The following is a 21,750-nucleotide window of genomic DNA, read 5'->3' on the forward strand; positions in this document are numbered from 1 at the left end:
CTGTTTGAGCGAGAAACAAATTGTTCTTGGTAAAATCTGGGGATTATGCAGCAGATGATGGATTATGTGGCAACTGTGGCAAATCTATAATTTTGCAAAAAACACTGCACAATCGCTTCATTCCGGTGGCCCTGGGTATGGGATTATCTGCTATGGGCAGCACTCATCCTTAATCTCACATATGCCATTTGTACGTTATGATCAAGGTTTGCAGTCTGTTAGGTGCAACGCTAGTAGCGAGTGCCTAATAAAGTTCACAAAGACCTTTATAATATTTTATTCACATTAATGTATGAAAACAGTCACACTAGTGATGGTTGTATATAATGTGCACACATCGTTTTGAATGAAAAAAGACATTATTACGTGCCAATCGGGCAAAGCCTCAGCACTTAATTTTAATAAGGGAGATCAGTAAGCAGCACACACACCCTCCTCCCCGGATACCTAAGTAGGCACCCCAAGAACTATGAGCTAGCTTGTGCTAGCCATCGCTCAAGCCTAGGAGATATGGGTGAAGGGTACTCTTGTAGGACCATTGGGATTTTCCCTTAGAACGACCCAAACAGGGTTTATGCGGGGGTTGGTAAACACCAACGCACTCAGGGACAATGTGTGTTAAAATGACAAAACAGTGAGGCAATAGCGCCATATAATGTGCAGCATAATGCCGCATAATTTGGTTTTAATGCCACATAATTTAGAGAACTCTGCCACATAATTTCGTCCTCCACTGCTGCATAATTCCCTTGGCTGTGGTTATGGGTTTCTGTGGCACAGAAGGAAACCACGGTTATCTACATACTTGGGCAAATGCATGAAAGCCGTCCTTTGTTTACATACACAGGTGCGCCTTCTGTCTGTGCTCCTGGTAATGAAGGTGAGCTAGGCCCATGCCGGTGGTAATGACTTACACTCAGGGGATTCAGAGGTAATAAGGGCTACGTCTGGTTGTTGGATTGTGTTGATTTGCAAAGAGGTACCCCTGTGGAGTAGTTAGTGGCTGTGGCATGTGTTGAATCTAACTAACACGCTGGCCTTTGTTTACCGTCTTCTTTTTCTTCTGTTTCTGGCAGACGTACATCCCTGACTCCTGCCACATACTAAAAGCATCATGCCCGGCCTCCTGAACCGCAGCAGCGGCGCCCCCCTCCCCCTGACCGCTTCAGAGATCAGTTCCTGTGTCAGCGGGTATGCCCTGGGGATGACCGCCTCGCTGACCTACAGCAACCCAGAGTCGCAGCCCATTGAAGGTGAGTCACACTCACGCCGCCAGCCCCGGTGCTCCCTTTCAACGCCCGGCTCACTGCTCGCGGCCGCCGCCCGACGCTCTGCTCAGTAGGTCTCCTTATCCGGTGTGGCAATGCGCTGCCCTCTCCCTGCCTAACGATGCCCCTTTGCACCCGCCTTATCACTGCCTGCTCAGCGAGGCTTCTTTCCACACAGCCGGCTCAATAATATCCTCGTTACACTGCCTGCTAAACATTGCCTCTCTCCACATTGCCTGTTCTGGGGCTCCTCTCCACACTGCCTCCTAAACATTGCCTCTCTCCACACTGCCTGTTCTGGGGCTCCTCTCCACACTGCCTGCTAAACAACGCCTCTCTCTACACTGCCTGTTCTGGTGCTCCTCTCCGCACTGCCTGCTAAACAACGCCTCTCTCCACACTGCCTGTTCTGGGGCTCCTCTCCGCACTGCCTGCTAAACAACGCCTCTCTCCACACTGCCTGTTCTGGGGCTCCTCTCCGCACTGCCTGCTAAACAACGCCTCTCTCCACACTGCCTGTTCTGGGGCTGCTCTCCAAACTGCCTGCTAAACAACGCCTCTCTCCACACTGCCTGTTCTGGGGCTCCTCTCCAAACTGCCTGCTAAGCACTGCCTCTCTCCACACTGCCTGTTCTGGGGCTCCTCTCCAAACTGCCTGCTAAGCAATGCCTCTCTCCACACTGCCTGTTCTGGGGCACCTCTCCACACTGCCTGCTAAACAACGCCTCTCTCCACACTGCCTGTTCTGGGGCTCCTCTCCAAACTGCCTGCTAAGCACTGCCTCTCTCCACACTGCCTGTTCTGGGGCTCCTCTCCAAACTGCCTGCTAAGCAATGCCTCTCTCCACACTGCCTGTTCTGGGGCACCTCTCCACACTGCCTGCTAAGCAATGCCTCTCTCCACACTGCCTGTTCTGGGGCTCCTCTCCACACTGCCTGCTTAACATTGCCTCTCTCCACACTACCTGTTCTGGGGCTCCTCTCCACACTGCCTGCTAAACAACGCCTCTCTCCACACTGCCTGTTCTGGGGCTCCTCTCCACACTGCCTGCTAAACATTGCCTCTCTCCACACTGCCTGTTCTGGGGCTCCTCTCCAAACTGCCTGCTTAACAACGCCTCTCTCCACACTACCTGTTCTGAGGCTCCTCTCCACACTGCCTCCTAAACATTGCCTCTCTCCACACTGCCTGTTCTGGGGCTCCTCTCCACACTGCCTGCTTAACATTGCCTCTCTCCACACTGCCTGTTCTGGGGCTCCTCTCCACACTGCCTGCTAAGCAATGCCTCTCTCCACACTGCCTGTTCTGGGGCTCCTCTCCACACTGCCTGCTTAACATTGCCTCTCTCCACACTACCTGTTCTGGGGCTCCTCTCCACACGGCCTGCTTAACATTGCCTCTCTCCACACTACCTGTTCTGGGGCTCCTCTCCACACTGCCTGCCAAGCAATGCCTCTCTCCACACTGCCTGTTCTGGGGCTCCTCTCCACACTGCCTGCTTAACATTGCCTCTCTCCACACTGCCTGTTCTGGGGCTCCTCTCCACACTGCCTGCTTAACATTGCCTCTCTCCACACTGCCTGTTCTGGGGCTCCTCTCCACACTGCCTGCTTAACATTGCCTCTCTCCACACTACCTGTTCTGGGGCTCCTCTCCACACTGCCTGCTAAGCAATGCCTCTCTCCACACTGCCTGTTCTGGGGCTCCTCTCCACACTGCCTGCTTAACATTGCCTCTCTCCACACTACCTGTTCTGGGGCTCCTCTCCACACTGCCTGCTAAACAACGCCTCTCTCCACACTGCCTGTTCTGGGGCTCCTCTCCACACTGCCTGCTAAACATTGCCTCTCTCCACACTGCCTGTTCTGGGGCTCCTCTCCAAACTGCCTGCTTAACAACGCCTCTCTCCACACTGCCTGTTCTGGGGCTCCTCTCCACACTGCCTGCTAAACAACGCCTCTCTCCACACTGCCTGTTCTGGGCCTCAAATCCACACTGCCTTCTCAGGGGGGATCCTTTCCACGCTGCCTGCTGAGCAATGCCTCAATCCACACTGCTGACTAAATGCTGTCACTCTTCACACGGCCTACTCAGCGAGGCCCCTTTCCACACCAAGGGGCATTTTATGAGAGCCTTGCACCACATTTGCACCACACAAAGGGGTGCATGCCTGACGCAAGGCTCTGAGTCAGATTTATAAAGCCATGCAAAGCCATTTCTCCTCCTTATGCCTCACCCGGAGAGGTGTAAGATTTTGGCGCATTCCCAGGTTTAGAAGTCTTTGTAAATCTGGGAATGCGTAAAAAACCATGGGAGTTGTGTGGGAACACCCACCACAATGCCCATGGAATGCCTCCCTTGCGCAGAGTAAGGCAACACAGCGATTTGCGCTGCGTTGCCTTAGTCAAGATTTATGAGGCCACTTAAAGCCACATGTTGTGGCTGTGCGTGGCTTCGTAAATCTGACTCAGAACCTTGCGTCACGCATGCACCACTTTGTGTGGTGCAAACGTGACTCAAGGCTCTCATATATATGCCCCTACATCTCTCCACACTGCCTTCTAAACGAGGGCCCTATCCACACTGCTCAGTGATGCTGGTCTCCACATTGCTGCCTCAACATTGCCACTCTCCACACTGTTCAGTGACGTCACTCTCTGCACTGTCTGGGGAACAGCGACAGCCTCCACACCTCCTGATGACCAAAACCACTCTCCACAACGCGCCACACTGCCTGCTCATTGAGTTGCCTCTCCTGACTGCCTGTTCAACTATTCCACTCTCCGCACTGCCTTCTCAGTGGTTTCTCCTTTCCACAATGTCTGCTCAATGATGCTCTCTCTGCACAGTGCCTGCCCACTGCCTGCACAAAAGTACTCCACCAGGGCCTATTGCCAGCCTTTCCCTTCACAGTGCTTGTTCACCGCCTGTGCAGCGGGTTTTATATGTATAGTAATTGATGCTGCCTGGTAAAGCTGCTTCTCTTTATTAACTGCTTCTAGACGCACGGCAGCACTAGTAATGCTGTTTATACATCAAGATTCCATGGGATCTTTCCTCTAAACTTTCAGGGTCAATTCCAAATGTTCCTTTGAAACCTCAAGCCAAGTCCTATTGTTTTTTCTGTAGACTCGCCGGAACATTACAATATTTTCTTTGTCTCTGGGTGACTGCCACATCTGAGCACAATCTCAGGGTCACTGCCACAATTGCCATAGAATTGTACGATCAATAGTACATTTGAGCACAATATCAGCGTCACTGCTACATTCGAGCACAACCTCAGGGTCGCTACCACATTTGACCAGGATCCCAGGGTTACTGTCACATTTATTGTGCAATCTCAGCACACTACCTCATTTGATTGGAGACTTGTTGCCACAGTCACATTTTGTCTAGACTGTTCGTGGTCACTGCAAGGTGCGCTCTATGTCTAAGAGTCATTATGCCACTTATGTTTGTAGGATCCAAATCTCTTCTGCATATGCTCAGTTTCAGGGTCACTTCCAGCCTTACAACCTAATATCTGTGGTACTATCAAGGTTGTTTTGGAAACTCAGCATATCATGCATGTGTTTTGGCTTAAGTCAGTTGTCATACTGAATCTATACTACTGGACTGAGTCTTAGCTTCACGGTGACATTTTTTAGAATACACGGGTTACCGCCTTATGTGAATCTTGCCTCTTACCACAATAGCCCTGTGTCTTTTGTAATTTGCTATCTTTCCGACATAATAGACCTCCTTCTGTTTTATATTATACGTTCCATCTGACTCTCATGCTTTTTTATCCTCCTAACTCTTTCACACATTTCAGATCAAAATTAATTAACAAAACTTTCTCGAGTGCTAACCATTGCCGCCACCTCTGGTCTACAGTATCATAGGAGTTTCCATGTCTGTTGACAATCTCAAGATCGCTGCTTCAAATTCCCTCCGACTCAGTGTCACTTTTACATGTTTCCTCCTGGTACTGTGGTTATGGCCAAATCTGCTCACACCCAACTGTATTTTCCTGCCTCATTATTAAGACCGTGCTTCTGTGCTTATTAAAATGATCTCCTGTATTTCCCCCAGGTCTCTTTGTCTACCCTCTGAATGAACACACCACGGTGGTGGGGTTCGAAGCCGTCATATGCAGGAGGATCGTGACTGTGCAGATCAAAGATAAAGGGAAAATAGATGACTGCTACTACGACTGCTGTACTCTGCCCAATGGCCGCTTTCAGGATGGTAGTGGTGAGGAGACCAAAAGGGTACCTTGGGTGGGTGGAGGATGAAGAGCTTCATTGTTAAAGGGGGCATGCATGAGAGCTCACATCCTGGCAATGGATGAGGAGGATGAGGGCACAAAGATAGGGGCTGATTGCATGCATAGTGAAGAGTTTATCTCTTGGTGTGGTGTGAAGAGTTCATCCCAAGGCACAGACTGAAGAGTTCATCTCATGGCATGATGTGAAGAGTTCATCTCATGGCAGAGAGTTAAGAGTTCATCTCATGGTACAGAGTGAAGAGTTCATCTCATGGTACAGAGTGAAGAGTTCATCTCATGGTACAGAGTGAAGAGTTCATCTCTTGGCATGATGTGAAGAGTTCATCTCTTGGCATGATGTGAAGAGTTCATCTCATGGCATGATGTGAAGAGTTTATCTCATGGCATGATGTAAAGAGTTCCTCTCATGGCTTGATGTGAAGAGTTCCTCTCATGTCATAGTGTGAAAAGTGCATCTTTTGGCACAGACTGAAGAGTGAATCTCATGCCACAGAGTGAAGAGTTCATTTCATGGCATGATGTGAAGAGTTCATCTAATGATGCAGAGTGAAGAGGTAATCTCTTGGCACAGACTGAAGGGTTCATCTCTTGGTATAGACTGAAGAGTTCATCTCATGGCATGATGTGACGAGTTTATCTCATGGCAGAGGGAAGAGTTCATCTCAATGGCATGATGTGAAAAGTTCGTCTAATGCCGCAGAGTGAGGAGTTCATCTCATAGCACTGAGGGAGGAGTTCATATCACGGTATGAAGTGAAGAGGTAATCTCTTGCCACAGACTGAAGGGTTCACCTCTTGGTACAGAGGAATGAGTCCATTTCATGGCACAGAGCTGAGAGGTCATCTCATGCCACAGCCTAAATAGTTCATCTCATGGCAGACTGAAGAGTAAACCTCATGGCATGATGTGAAGAGTTCATCTAATGACTCAGAGTGAAGAGGAAATCTCATGGTATGATATGCAGAGTTAATCTCTTGGCACAGACTGAAGAGTTCATCTCTTGGCACAGAGCTGAGAGTTCATCTCATGGCACAGAGGGAAGAGTTCATCTCACGGTATGATGTGAAGAGTGAATCTCTTGGCACAGACTGAAGGGTTTATCTCTTGGTACAGAGGAAAGAGTCCATCTCATGGCACAGAGCTGAGAGTTCATCTCATGGTATGGTATGAAGAGTTCATCTCATGGTGTGAAGAGTTCATCTCTTGTCACAGAGTAAAGAGTTCATCTCTTGGCACAGTCAGTCACTCACCTGTTGGTCTTATGGGTAATGGTCTGTGCGTGATAATTATTTTACAGTTTGCTGGTTGGTGATCATGAGTTTGAGATGTGGGGACTGGATGAAGGTTTTTGGTTCTGATTGCCACCTGCAGGTTCAAGCCGTCTGTCTTGGAAAGTTGTACCCGTGGATGCTGGTTGTTGCCTATCGTTCCAAACTGGGGCCAGGAAGGAGTGCTTGTTTTGATTCCTTTGGGTGCTGTTTTTTTAACTGGAAACTGTCCATTGTCCTTGGATGTTTGTTGCTGTTTGGAGTACTTGTTGTTTACTGTGCGTGTGAAGGCTGTGGATTCTGAAGGTGGATGTAGTCACTGGTGTTCGTTGTTGGCACTGGTTAAATATTTCTGGATGCTTATTGCTACAAAGCGGTACAAAAGGGGGTGGTGATGGACCGAGCATCAGAACCAAACAAACACTCCTGGCTGAAGACGGCTGAAATGCCAGAAACCGGTCCTAGGAAGCTTGTTTCCGGTCCAGGGAAGGCATGGCTTGGCAGTTCGGGCTGGACTGTTCCCATGAGGCACAGGGTTAGACTGATTTGCATATGGCCATGTCTGAACTGGGGTGGCAGAGTGGGCTAAAGAACGGTGATGGATCAAACCCGGATCTGTTGACTGGGTGTGAGTGTTTGATTGGTTCTGATGCTCCGTCCATCGCCACCCCCTTTTGTACCGCTTTGTTCGCCATAAGTTGGCGGGGTATGCTCAGACGTGAGTCCCTTGCTCACTTTGCCACTCGATTCAAGCAAGCCTGGCTGAAGACGGCTGAAATGCCAGAAAATGGTCCTAGGAAGCTTGTTTCCGGTCCATGGAAGGCATGGCTTGGCAGTTCGGGCTGGACTGTTCCCATGAGGCACAGGGTCAGACTGCTTTGCATATGGCCATGTCTGAACTGGGGTGGCAGAGTGGGCTAAAGAACGGTGATGGATGAAACCCAGATCTGTTGACTGGGTGTGAGTGTTTCATTGGTTCTGATGCTCCGTCCATCACCTCCCCCTTTTGTATTGCTACAAAGCATCAGATATAACGAGTGCTGCTGGTTGTTAAGAGTGAATACTTGTATATAGTTGTGATTATTCTGTTTTCTGCTGTTGGTGCTGGTTTTTAACAATAAGCATAGTTATCCGGCACATCAATTTGTGCTTTTATTTACAGTATGGCATCAGCTATTTACTGTTTATTCTGATTCATTGAGATTGATATTGATTGTTAGCCATAATTACTTCTTTTTAGATCTAGTATGTGTTAAAACTGTCGACTGACCATTATATATGCATTTTGCTTGTTGGCTATGTGTACTAAATTTGCTTGATATTGTTACTGATGGCTATGAACATGGTTTCTGGTCACTGCTAATGCTATTGGTAATGTTTGGTATTGCTTGTTACCTCTTATTGTTGACTATTTATTACAACGAAAGTAGAGAGGTCATTTGATATTCTTTTGTTTAGGTCTCCTGTTAAAAATGTATGGACTTGGGAACACTCAGATTATTTTAGATGTAACTGTCTTAAGAAGTCGCCCATCAATCATGGTTCTCTTTGCTGTCTTGAGTTGTTGAGTTGGTGTGCTGGTTTTTGACTGACTGGCTGGTCTTAGTTGTTAGATGCTGCAGCAAGTGCTAATTTTGTGAGTGCTTGCTGTTTGCTATGCATACTCTTTAAACTCTTTAATGCGTTTGCATCCTGGTTCTTGAATCTGGGTTCTGCTTGTGGGTCCTGTCTGTGTGCTGTTAGTGCTTTTTCAACGGTGCTAGCTACTGGCTGTGGATGCTTGTTGGGCTATGAGTACCAATTGGTGCCAGTGCTCTGATTTTTTTTGTAGTCGGTATTGTTTGCTATTTGTGAATGCTGTTGTTGACATTGACTGCTGGCAGTGCATATGAATGTTGGTAGCTTTGATGGTTGTAGGCTACTGCTTGATGTCTGGTACTAATTGCTGATATCTGAGGCTGGTTGTCAGTGCTGGTTATTGTCTACAAATGCTAGTTGTTGTGCAAGGTTGCTATGACAGGTGGATGTTTGATGGAGAGAATGCCAAGAAGTGCAAGCTGGTTCCTAGGTTCCTAGGTCCTGTGTCTTCCAGGTCTTGATCGCATCAACCATGAAGCCCAAGCTCTCACTTCATTCAGGTTTTCCTTCTCACTCAGGGAGGATCGTTCTTGATGAAGATCTGGAGAGAATCATCTTCGTGGCCAACCTGGGCACAGTCCCTGCCTTGCAAAGTGTGTCGGTCCTCATCAGCACGTCTTCCGAGCTGCAGACCCTCCCCAGCGGAGCCGTCCGTGTCCTCCTTCCTGCGGTGTGCGTCCCCAGGGTCCCCCACTGCACTGCGGAGGGATTCAGTTTCCCTGGAAACCAGCTGAGACTGTAAGAACCCGCATCTTCCCGTGGACTCTGCCCTTTTCCGGCCATCTTGAGAAGGGCAGGGACCTATCTCAGTGCGTAGGGCATAGGATCGATTCTGAAAAGATGTATACGGCTAGCAGACCGTATTGTGGGATTTCTGCATTAAACCACAGGGCGATGAGATTCGAGTTAGACCAGTTATATTCCTCAAAGGTGGACAGCTGCACTTTTATGACCAAAATAGTTTTATCTCTAAAATTGAAATAGTTTTTTAACAGAGCATCATACAATTACAAACGCCCTTATGAACGAATGCTGATTAGTGATTTGACTCCCTGAAAGGATGTGTGTTTACTCTTTTGCTTAACGGCCTCGATTCTAAAATGTTTATGCTCACAAAAGTGAAACTTAAATGCGAAAAAGTTGCGTTTATGCCGCCAAATCATACATGTTGTTTTTTTGTAATTAAGTGATAGCTGTTAAATTGTACGTGCCCCAGGTGGCACATGCTGCTGCGGAAAATCTGCCGCTTGTCCGGATCCTGCTGGCAACTGAAATATTTGACTTTAAAGCTGAAGAGATTTGCCACGCATTCCGCTTGAGCCATACTCTTCCTCTTGCGGACTCAGCTCACGGGTCGAAGTTCGGCCTGTCGAGTAAGCTGATGTATGTAATACGTTTGTATGGTTATGAATGACGTACAACCAACACATCCCTAGTTTATGGAGAAGAGCACGATTCGGCTTCTGCAGCAAAACGTAGAAGTTGTAGCCAATGGGCAACATTTTATTAATGATGGATGAACAGTGTAGTATTTTTTGCTTGTGGCGGGACAGCATCTCCGCATTTGGGAGTTAAGCTAGGGTGGGTGTTAAGGGATCAAAGGCAAAGGGCCTCATGTACTATATTTTGAAGCACGGCAGTGCAGCAAGGTAGCCTGCTGTGCTGCCGTGCGTCAAAATAAAAGGGCAGGAATGCGCCATATCTACAAGATGCAGTGCACAAACAGCAGCCATGTGCCAACTCAGACACCCTTGCGCCATGGTACAAGGGTGCCTGTGTTGTAGGTATGATTGTTTATGTGCAGGATGGTGTCCCGTCCTGCACATTAAGAATCATTGAAGGTGCTTTGCTCCTTCTTTGTCTGCTGTAGAATGCAGCACACATACAAAGAGCAAAAAACAAGGAGAAATAAAAGTATTTCTCCTCGTTGTGCATTCCCAGGTTTTACGACACTTTGCATATCTGGAAATGTTTCAGTTTCCATGGATGTTGCATGAGAACACCCTCATGTAGATCGCGGGTAGTGCGTTGTTTCCGATGACAGAGACACTACCAGGGCCGGACTGGGAACCAAAACCGGCCCTGGCAAAGTGCTCAGCCGATCCTCCGGGGGGTTGGGGGTGTGGCGGAGCTGTTTGCCATGGTCGATTTCGGCTGATTTCGTTACAGTGGCCGATATTGCAGCTATGCAGCAAAAACGGCCATGAAACAAAATCGGCCCCCAGGGGCCCAAAACCATCCCCCAACCCTGGCGGCCCACCGGGGAAATGCCAGGTGCCCACTACAGCCAGTCCGGCCCTGGACACTACCATCTCTGCCTTCTGAAATATTGTTTGCCGAGTGCCAACACTGCCATTTCGTGATTCCACCTCATGCATCTTCCATCCAAAACCCTACATTTCATCTCTTTTTCTCACTCTTGCAAATACTTTTTCATTCCTGCTTTCTCGCTTTGTCACCTTTTTCCAATTTTCTCGTCCTAAACATTTTCCCTTTTCTGCATTTCTATTGCTCTTTTTTAGTGACTGATGGAGACAAATAAGTCCTAGGCCCTAACAATGAATATCAGTGCTCAACACCAGCACCACTTGAGATCTGGCGGTTTCACTCTCCAAAGTGCAGTTGTTTCAGACAGAATTTTTTTTTGAAATGTCCCATATGCTGAGGGAGAAAACTCCCAGGGTGTAGGTGACATTGTTTATGCTATTCCTGAAGATGGACCCGAGATTTGGGGTAGGTCTCCAGGAATAAATTCAGTGATTACTGGTCTGCTATCTCAGCAGGGCAGACCTGCATTATTCATCATTCCCCACTACTAATCCCAGTGTCCTCTTAAAGATTTTTGGGGCTCTGGCAAGACATATTTTGAGGCCCCCTGTGTGGAATAAACTTGCATTTTGTTACCCATTTGCTGCTATTTTAGCCTGCATGATTCCAAACAATATTGAATTATATGTTACAGTTTTAGAAATAGGGTCAAACATGAACAGCCAAAATACTTCTTGGCAGGGGCCCCAAAATTCATGAATTGACATTGGGTATCGAGAGAGAGTGTCTGAGGTAGAATGAAAGGAAGAGGTTGAAATAGAGAAACACAGAATGAAGAGATGACATCAAATTTCCAAGAGGCCCTGTGAAGATGGGGTCTTGGGCAATTGCCCACTTTGCTCATGCCTTAAAAAATCTCTGATGAATCCTGTAGTAGCTCCTGCTAAAAATGCGATAAAAACGTCAGCCAACAGGGATAACACCATTATATTAGGTGGCGCTCTTGTGTCTGGTGTTGTGGAGGTGCTGTCTCTTCCACACCATCTGAATGGCAGCTTCGTCGACATGATGCACCAGGTATCGCCGCCCTTATCCAAACTTAATTTTTATGCCCTGCAAACCTCTGTTGTTGTCCTCAGTGCATCCGGTGGGAGAATTCTTAGGCAGAGGGTGATGTGGTGGTGCAGTGAAAGGAACACAGCTAGAGGCAAGGATAGACTTAGGAACAGACAAGAAAAGGGGGGATTGGGCACTGTCATTGGAAGAACAAGAGGAGATTATACAAGAAGTGGAGAAGGTGAATATAACCTGCCTCACTAACCACTACTATTTCTGTCCAGGAGAGAGCGGCATCAGTGTGGAGTGGGGATCACAGACCACACCAATAGGCTTTGCTTGGCCACACTTCTGGAGACAGAGGCAGTGAATCCTGCAGAGTACGAGTTCAGCTTTCACCTGGAGATTCGTGGGCCGTACCTGCTGGCAGGTGAGTGTGGAGACTTTGCCATGAAACGAGATATGCCTGACCAACTTGTGATTTATAATGTATGTGCTCTTCCAGCTGCATGAGATCAGGGGTTGGGGGTGGGTGGCATCCTCATGCAAACACATATTAGTAATTGGTAAATGTATAAAGGCAGTTTTACATGTGTCACTCAGTTACTTTAACATAGCAGTGTCTACCACACCTTGACAGCCAGCCACAGTCCACCCAGAAAACCAATGATGATGTTCGACCTCCCCACAGACCTGAGACACTTGTGTTGTATGAAGTCCTAAAACCATTTCACACACTTTTTTTCCTTCACTTAGTCCCTCATTCAGGAAAGTGCCAGTGGTTAGCGGCGCCCACTGTTGGTGAGGTGGACAGACAGGAGTCAGAAACCTGTTAATTAAATTCACATATGACTCCCCATACAGCACGTCTGGCTGATCTGTTGGTGGAATGCATGTAACTGGTTTTGGTACCTCACCTCATGCTCTAAAAACATCAGCAGCCTTACACCATCGAGGATTTGGTCTGTGTGAAAACAGGTTCCTGCACTACATTTTGGAAAGGCTTGCTACCTGTTTAAGAGCGCTAAATGAAATGGAGGAAAAGCATCAGTGGAAGATAGAACATGAACAATGCTACCACCATCAGATGGATGATAAGGAAAACGTTCCTTAAGCTCCTAAATGTGAATTTTGCCTTATTGTTTTCCAATCCAATCTCCCTCTTATTAGCCCCAACGTTTTATTGCTAATGTTGTGTTTGTGCAGATAGATGCATGTTGCATATTGCGATGTTGTCAGGCTGTGGAAGGTTGATGTTCTTTTCTCCTTCACAGGTGTGGAAAGTCCAACCCATGAGATCCGAGCAGATGCTGACCCCTCTGCGCACTCAGCAAAGAGCGTTACCATCACTCTGGCAAACAAGCACACATATGACCGACCCGTGGAGATTGTGATTCATCCAAGTGGTATGTCTAGCCTTCACATTGTCAAGGGTCAAATTCAAGGACTTTTGTTGGAGTTAGGGAAACCAGAAGTGGGACTTTAGAAAAAGATGAGTGTTAGACCTCTCAGCCTTAATGTGGTCTTCTCCAGAATATTTTTCCTGCTTACCTCCTCTTTTTGCTGATTCTTTTTTGGCCTTAGGACTTTGAGTACTTTATCACCTCCTACCAGTGCTAAAGTGTATGTGCTTCTCTCTTAAACATAGTAACATTGGTCTATAAATAGTGATGGAGCGCAAAAACCTTGGCAACGGGGAAAGGCAAAACCTCCTTACCGGTATCCTTCCCTGAGTCACAGACCCGACGTCACACTAACTCATTCACACATGCATTCATTGGTGGGGCCCATAACACCCACACTCACACTAACCATTCACTGATCTGCACGCAGTTGGAGGGATGAGCGGTTCAAGCGCTCAACATGTGGGGGAACACCTTATAACCTATATGGAAAGAAAAGTCAATCTACAAAATATACATCAATATCCCTTCCACCTACAGATCTCAATCCTGAACATCAAGGCACTCACTCCACGTGGTCAATGGACCAAATAGTTGGATTGGTTGATGGTGATCTAGAACCAGCTAAAACACATTTCAAGATTCAGATCTTATCCTTCTTAATAAACCACAAACTCGATTCTTGTTAATCAATATCTGTTTATCTAAAATTTCTGGAAAGATTATATTCGCATTTGGAAATTTATATCAAAGTTCAAGTATAGCACAGAACCTCATATTTACCTAATCTGACTAATCGGAGTCCTCTAAGTCATCGGTCAAAGTTCAAAGTTCTCTGCTCAGCACGCTACAGTCTCAAAGGATCGGTAAAGACCAGAGGCGTGGAAGCATCTGTCAGTGCCCATAGGATTAGGAAAAGTTCGCAGTCATCAGGTAATTGGGAAGCATCCGGACCACTTGGGATTCAGGAACGCAGCAGTCACCCTAAGTAGTAGAGTTCGCGTAGCATCACCGTTGTCGTCATTGTCATCGAAAGAGTGATCGATTGAGACCCTCTCTATTCTACCGCGTATTTTTATAATAAAATCAAAGCAAGAAGATACATTTTGTAAGTTTAATACGGACGTGATTGACTGGTTGAGATTGTCCGATGGGGTTTAGCACAGTTTGAGGGGTGAGGTCACAAGTTCAGTCTGTACTGGGTTTTTTTTGTGAATGTTCATTGTCTTGTCACTTGGCTGTCGTCCCACTGTGGCCTTGCCTTGGTACAGTGGGATATGGGTCACGAAGAGGCCGTAGGCATCTTTGTCACTCATGCGCGGTTTGCTCTGCGCCTCGTGGGACAGTGGCCACTTTGTCGTGTCGCGTCGGTGGCCATTTTGGGATTTAGGCCCAAACACCAACTTAAGCGAAAAAAACACAAAAGAATAATTAATGCATAGAAATAATAAATCTAATGTTAACCCCTTACTAATCCCTCTATGTGCTTGTATTTATCTAGCGTATAGCGACATTAAAAGCAATTATATTCACCCTTTTGGTCCTCCTCTCGAGCAACATTACAAAGACATTACAAAAGCAACATATATCATGCAATATTCTATTTATTGCATATACTGCTGTTAGTATGCGTACAAATTTTAGTCATTAGGTTATTTAGGCATGCAATATGCAATCCCACGTGTAATTCTGATATTAGTAGTGTTGGTTTAATATTCATTCAAATTCATTTAATAATATTATAATTAGTAGATTATTCAATTAGTATTTTCATGCAGAATGGGGGAGGTATACAACATTTTGTACTACCCGCTTCATCAATCCCCCCCTTTGGTGATTTTATCACCACACCATTAAAATTTTGTTTCAGATTGTCAAGAAAGTAAAATGAACTCTTTTTATGTTAATTTACATCTCTGTTTCCCCAATTTCTTCTCTTCTAGCTGTTTTATACATGCTTTCTTTCATTTCTTCTAATTCTATCTCTTCAAATTCCCTCGTTTGTCTCTTATTCTGTCTTCTTTTCAAAATTTCTCTTTTTAACTTTTCCTATATTTTCTTTTTTTATAACACATACAAACTAATCTTAGAATTAATACTATAAAAATCACACAGGTTAATGGAAATAAGGTTCTACCTATAAAGGTACTACCTAAGTTTATTAGGAAATTTTTAATAGAAGAAAGTTTCTTCCCAATTTTCTCCCAAACACTTTCAACCTCCTGTGATGGAATTTCCTCATGCAATTCAGTTATATTTTTGATGTAAATTTTCAGATCTTTACTTTCGGCGGGAATGTAAGTACAACAATGTTGAACTTTCAGTATTCCGCAGACTCCACCCTCTTTTGCCAATAATATATCAAGAGCAAGTCGATTTTGCATTACCATGGCACGCATGGCAACCATTTCAGTATTTACCAATAAAAATCCTCCAGCGGTGCTTGTTGACAGGCGATCCACAACTGTTGATAGTTTTCTAATTTTGTGTGCATTCACAGATATTCCCACTGCTGGTATCAATGCTCCAAAAATGTCTCCTACAATTTCTGACCAAGATTCTCTCTTTCTACGTGCTAAATGACTACCTAACTTATGTACACCATCTTCTCCTCTTCCCATGTGGAATATCTTTGGAAAGACCAGACCTACATAACATGTGCCATACCAATGGTCTGGCAAATGATAATATGCCTTGTTCCTGCAGATAAAATATAACCCAGGAAAAACTGGATCATTTCCTCCTTTAAATCCCCATCCACCCATGATTCGGTATGTATCATGGCACTCACTGTTACCTACAAAGTAATTATCATATTCTAATACACAACTTCCCTTTCTGGGACCAATCTAAAGCCATAGTTGAACTAGCTTCTCCCTTCAAGTGTTTTTCCATTTCAACATCCCAGACTGTCTTTTCCTCCTTTCTCTCAGATGCTTTGTTTTGTATTTTCAATCTCCTTTCTTCAACCATTTCCAAAAACGTCTTTTCTTCTTTCTTTAAACTACAAGTCAAGTTATTCCTAAATATGTATTCTAATGTTAGTTCTTTAGTTTCTAAGAAAAAATCACCTAACACCTTTGCAGGCTTTACTTTATTCAACTTGTTATTTGCAGGCACTTGTGAAAATATGTTATCTACATCTGAAAAATAATATTCTAACTTCCCTATTTGGTAAAACAAACTAGCTATTACACTACATGTTATTCCATATGTTACTGGGAGGTGATGATAGGTCACTCCCTCCGATACAGATGCAGGTAACTGCATACACACATAACAATCTCTCACATCCATTGTCTTTACATATTCGTATAAAAGTTTTGAAAGCACATTGTTAGAGAAATCATTTATAGACCTGTCTTTATGTAGACAATTGCTATCTATATTAGTCGGATATACTTTCTGAACCTTCTCTATATTAGTTTTATTCTCACTATGTCCTTCTAGTGTGTCTATGGTAACTTTAAATGAAATCATTAATACTAAAACACTCAATAGAAGCATTAGTAATCCTGTACAACAACAACACATTTTAAACCACCGCCTTATAAATACACATCTTGTTTTTTTACTTTCTGTGTTTGCCATTTTCGTAAAATGATCAGTGTCTTTTGACTTAGCCTCTTCTACTTCACAACTAGTTTTGTCTAACCCAAGGCTCTAAGCACCTACTTAGATCTACCAGTTTTGTCTTTTCTTGTATTCTATTTTCTTTCCATTAGCAGCACTTTCGTCTTTTTCAGTTTGGCATTTGATCGTCTTTCACTTTTCTCTCATAATCTTGATACAGAACTTCCTGAACATCTGTCTCTTCTCCAATATCGGACAAGATAACTCTCAGGATTTCCGATTCTTCGTCTTCCTCAACCACTTCTGATACAGTTACCTCTGGATTTTCTCGGCTGTCCGCCTCTTCTTTTATTTCAGGCAGGGCCACATACGACCATTCTGGCGACTTATACTTCTGGTTGGAATTTATCGTTCTCTTGTTTTCCTCTACTGTAGTTATTTTCTAATTTTTCGACCTTTCCTGACGTGATACTTCATTCACCTGCTCTGCTCTCGGTGAATTCACTCGTGTCAGTCGATATCTTAATCTCTTTATCTTATTAGACCAGATTTCATCTCTTGCTGGTCTTTTTGATTTATATCCTTTATCATTCTTTTCACCTCTCCATGCTATTTTTCTCAGGACTTGACCTTCTGGTACTTCCTCATCACTTTCTTCTGATTCTGTTTCAACTTGCTTTTTACTTTCAGTTATTCCTTTTTCCACCACTTCTTTTATTTTCCCTACGTCTGTCCCTCCTCGTGTTTCTTGCACAATATCTTCCTGCTGACTAACTGTCCCTTCTTCCAGCTGGATGTTGGAATTCCCTACAACTCCTCGGGGGTCTTCCGCAAGAATCTTTCCCTCACTTTCTGTATCTGGCACCTGTTCATCTATTTTTTTTACTTCAGGAGGAATTTCTCTTAGTTTTTCATCAGGAACTTCCTCATCAATGACTCCTTTGATTGTCTCTTCACTGCCTCTCTCTTTTCCCGAGCAACCCGGTATTTGTTCAGTCTCTGAGTCTGAGCTGGTATCAGAAATCTGTAATCTTCTTCTCAAGGGAATATTCTCTGGGACAACGATCAAACTTGGTTCTGACGCCCCCCTTTCAGGATTTTCTCTTGTTCTGGTTTCTTCAGCATCTGATTCAGAACTAGTCTCTGATTCATCAAAATATTCTCCTTCTTTGTTATCCACTGGATTTTGAATTCTCAGTGTTTGACTAGCATGAATCCAGTTCTTGATTCCAGCACACTTCAAAGCTGTAGTTGTAGTCAAAATCACTTGTCGTGGTTTTCCCCAACGTGGGACCAGACAGTTTTTTCTTCTGTGTACTTTGATTCTCATCCAGTCTCCTGGGCTCAGATCATGAGCTTGCTTCTTTTCAAGGGTGGTGGCATCCGCTCCAACCTGATGAAACACAGAATGAACTGTGTCAGCCAACCCCTTCCAGTAATCCAACACCAAGTCATCAGATATAGGCAACAGCTTGTTGACTGGTATGAATACATGGCGCATTGCTCTTCCCATGATAATTTCATGGGGACTCAAACCTGTGGTTCTATCTGGAATTAATTTAATAGTCATGAGTGCCAGAGGCAAGACATCAGGCCATTTTCAAACCTGTGGCTAAACACATTTTTCCCAAATGGTTTTTAATGGTACCATTCATCTGTTCCACCACACCAGAAGCCTCTGGGTTATAGGCACAATGTAGTTTCTGTTGTACATTTAATGCTTCACAAATCAATTTCATGATCTCTTTATGGAAATGCTTTCCTCTATCTGATTCAATTGTAACTGGGAACCCGAATCTAGGGATGAATTCCCTCAAGAGTAGTTTTGCTACAGTAAATCCTTCTTGTAGGATATGCTTCTACCCATCTAGAAAACAAGCAGATCATTACTAGAACATACCTCAACCTATTACAAGGCGGCATTTTGATGAAATCAATCTGCATTCTGGTAAAAGGCCCTCCTTCTGGACCTATCGTTCCTAGACTCACTACTGTTTTTCTTCCAGGATTGAACTGCTGACATATAAGGCATCTTTGACAAAGACTCTCAGCTACCAGTCTAAATTTTGCATTGTACCACGTTTGCTTGAAGGAGCGAATCATCGCGTCCCTCCCTATGTGTCCCTGTCCATGATACATCCGTGCCATGGCAGATATCATGCTATCAGGCATGACTGGTCTTCCATCTCGATAAACCCACACATGATCTGTTTCTCTTGGTGCACAACCTGCTTTTACCCATTGTCTCATTTCTTCACCTCCTGCTTCTTCCTGCAATTGCCTCACTTCTTCCCAGGTACCCACAATGTTAGTAAACATTAAAGGCAAATAATTCATTTCCCTCTCTTTAGCCCGATTCACTGAGTTCTGATTTTGAGCACAATATTGAGCCATATCATTGGCACATCTGTTTCCAACCACGATATAATCAGCGGTTTGCACATGAGCAGCACACTTCACAACAGCCAATTGCTTTGGTAGCTGTATCGCCCCAAGCAACTTCCCAACCACTTCAGCATTCTTTATTGGAGTTCCACTTGAAGTCAGAAATCCTCTCTGCAGCCATATCTGGCCAAAATCATGCACAACACCAAAACCATACTGACTATCTGTTATCACAGTCACTCTCACATTCTTTCCAAACTTGCATGCTCTAGTTAAAGCTATCAGTTCAGCAACCTGGGCTGATTTTACTCCCTTCAGGTAGGATGCTTCCATTACTGCTGCAACTGTGCACACTGCATATGCTGCACTCAGATTTCCTTCATCTGTTCTCAAACATGATCCATCTACAAACATCACAAAGTCACTCTCAGACAAGGGTACATCCTTTATATCAGGACGTGGTTTAGTACAGAAATCCAAAACATCCAAACAATCGTGATCCACTTCGTCTCTGACTTCGACATTTTCAGCATCAGGCAATAACGTTGAAGGATTCACATTCAAACATCTCACAAGGCTCACATTTGTTGCTCCTAATATGACTTTCTCATACTTAGCAGCCGACTATGTGTCACTCTGTTCCAGACTCTTACAAGTAGCAGCTACTGCTTTCAAACAACCTGACAAGGCTACAACTACAGGGTGTAACATAGCTGAAAAATATGCAATTGGTCTTCTCAATTTTCCATGTTTCTGTATCAATACAGAGAGTGCACATCCATTCCTCTCACTGCAGTACAACTCAAACTCTTTTTCATAGGCAGGCATTCCTAACGCTGGCGCTTCACACAAACTGTCTCTCAATTTCTTAAATGCTGCTAGTTCTTCCTTATCTAAGTCAACGGGATCTCTCACGTCACTTCTCGTCAGACGTATCAAAGGTTTTGTGATCAGGGAAAAGTTACTTATCCACTGACGACAATATCCAACCATTCCAAGAAACATCCTCACTTCTCTTTGCGTCATTGGGGCTCTCATTCCTTTTATTATCCTGATTCTGTCTGTTGTTATTTTCCTCAATCCCTTTTCAATTTTGTGACCCAAATATTTTACTTCTTTATGACAAAATTGCAATTTTGATGGTGATACTTTAAGTCCCCCATCTGCCAAATGATTTAACAAGGCTATGGTGTCCATTACACAGGCTTCTCGAGTTTTCGACGCTACAAGCAGGTCGTCGATATATTGGACTAGCACTGAATTTTCGGGCATTTCTAAATTCTCCAAAGACCTTTTCACTATCTGGTTAAATATCGTGGGGCTTTCTGTATACCCCTGTGGGATTCGGCACCAAGCCAAAATACGTTCGCCAAAACGGAACGCAAAAATTTGCTGGCTATCATGGTGCAACGGAATGGAAAAGAAAGCGTGACATAAGTCAATTACTGTGTACCATTCTGCATCATGAGGAATCTGATACAAAATCACAGATGGATTTGGTACAATAGGACAGCACAACACCACAATTTTGTTTATCTTTCTCAAATCCTGCACTATCCTGAACTTTCCGTTAGGCTTTTTCAGTCCCATAATTGGTGAATTACATGGACTACTCATTATTTCTCTAAAAATTCCTTGTTTAATCATTTTCTTAATTATAGGGGTAACTCCTTCAATTATCTCTGGTGTCAATTTATATTGAGGAACATTTGGGTAGCTTATTCCTTCCTTCACTGTTACCTTTACGGGATCCACATTTCTCATCAATCCTACATCTTCTCCTGTAAAATCCCAAACCTCCGCTTTCACTGTCTGTTTCAATTCTTTTGGTAGTTCATCAGGGTTGAATACAGCATAAACTTCAGTAATCTCAGGTTCCATATTAGCCTTAGTCATTTTATACAGTACATCTTCATCAGGGGTCTCAAATGCTATACCATCAGGGGTACAAAATATGGTGCAATTCATTTTGCACAACAGGTCTCGTCCTAACAGGTTTACAGGACTTGAATCGCACACAACAAAGCGGTGCATTTCGGAAAATTTCCCTATATTGACTTTTACTGGTTCTGTGAGATACGTTTTGATTTGTCTGTTGGATACTCCAACAACTTGGATTGTTTCATCCGAGAGAGGAAGATTCCTAACATCAGCTGACCTAACAGTTGATCTAGTATCACGAGTATCTACTAGGAAAGTAATATTTTCATCATTCACCTTTCCGTCCACAAAAGGGCCTGTCTGGTCTACTTCTAGGGTTGCGCCAAGTACGCACTCTTCTTCCTCCCTTCGGCAACGTCAATAACCTTCTTCTGACTCACTCTCATCGCGTTGTAGCCAATACTGCGAAACAGGGCGAGCGCGCGGCAGCTTAGTTACCTGTTCTTCGTTGTAGAATTCTGTCTCATTACTGTATTTCTGTGAATTTACGCTCTGTGGAATATGCGGCTTTGGCGTCTGATTCTGTTGGGTAGCAACCTGCTGCTGTCGCTGCGGTTGACCACTCACCTCTTTCTGCACCTGCGGATTCAATGATGCATTATCACCATTAGTATTTTGGGGAAAATTTACAATCGGATTTCCAGTGCCCTATTCTTCCGCAATTATGACATGGCCA

At 44.6% G+C, this 21,750-nt stretch overlaps 1 protein-coding gene across 1 annotated transcript in view; it reads left to right on the forward strand.

The window, feature by feature from the left end:
- The first annotated feature begins 1,109 nt into the window (after positions 1 to 1,109).
- The window catches only part of VWA5B1 (von Willebrand factor A domain containing 5B1), a 575,143-nt gene continuing 554,502 nt past the window's right edge, over positions 1,110 to 21,750 (forward strand). The window contains exons 1-5 of the mRNA XM_085614890.1: positions 1,110 to 1,253; positions 5,346 to 5,507; positions 8,967 to 9,186; positions 12,057 to 12,202; positions 13,047 to 13,178. Of these exons, the coding sequence (XP_085471016.1) occupies positions 1,115 to 1,253; positions 5,346 to 5,507; positions 8,967 to 9,186; positions 12,057 to 12,202; positions 13,047 to 13,178 (799 nt within the window). The 5' untranslated portion in view covers positions 1,110 to 1,114. The remainder of the gene's footprint in view (positions 1,254 to 5,345; positions 5,508 to 8,966; positions 9,187 to 12,056; positions 12,203 to 13,046; positions 13,179 to 21,750) is intronic.

Source organism: Triturus cristatus, chromosome 1_2, assembly GCF_964204655.1.
Source record: "Triturus cristatus chromosome 1_2, aTriCri1.1, whole genome shotgun sequence".
Classification (NCBI taxonomy): Eukaryota; Metazoa; Chordata; class Amphibia; order Caudata; family Salamandridae; genus Triturus; species Triturus cristatus.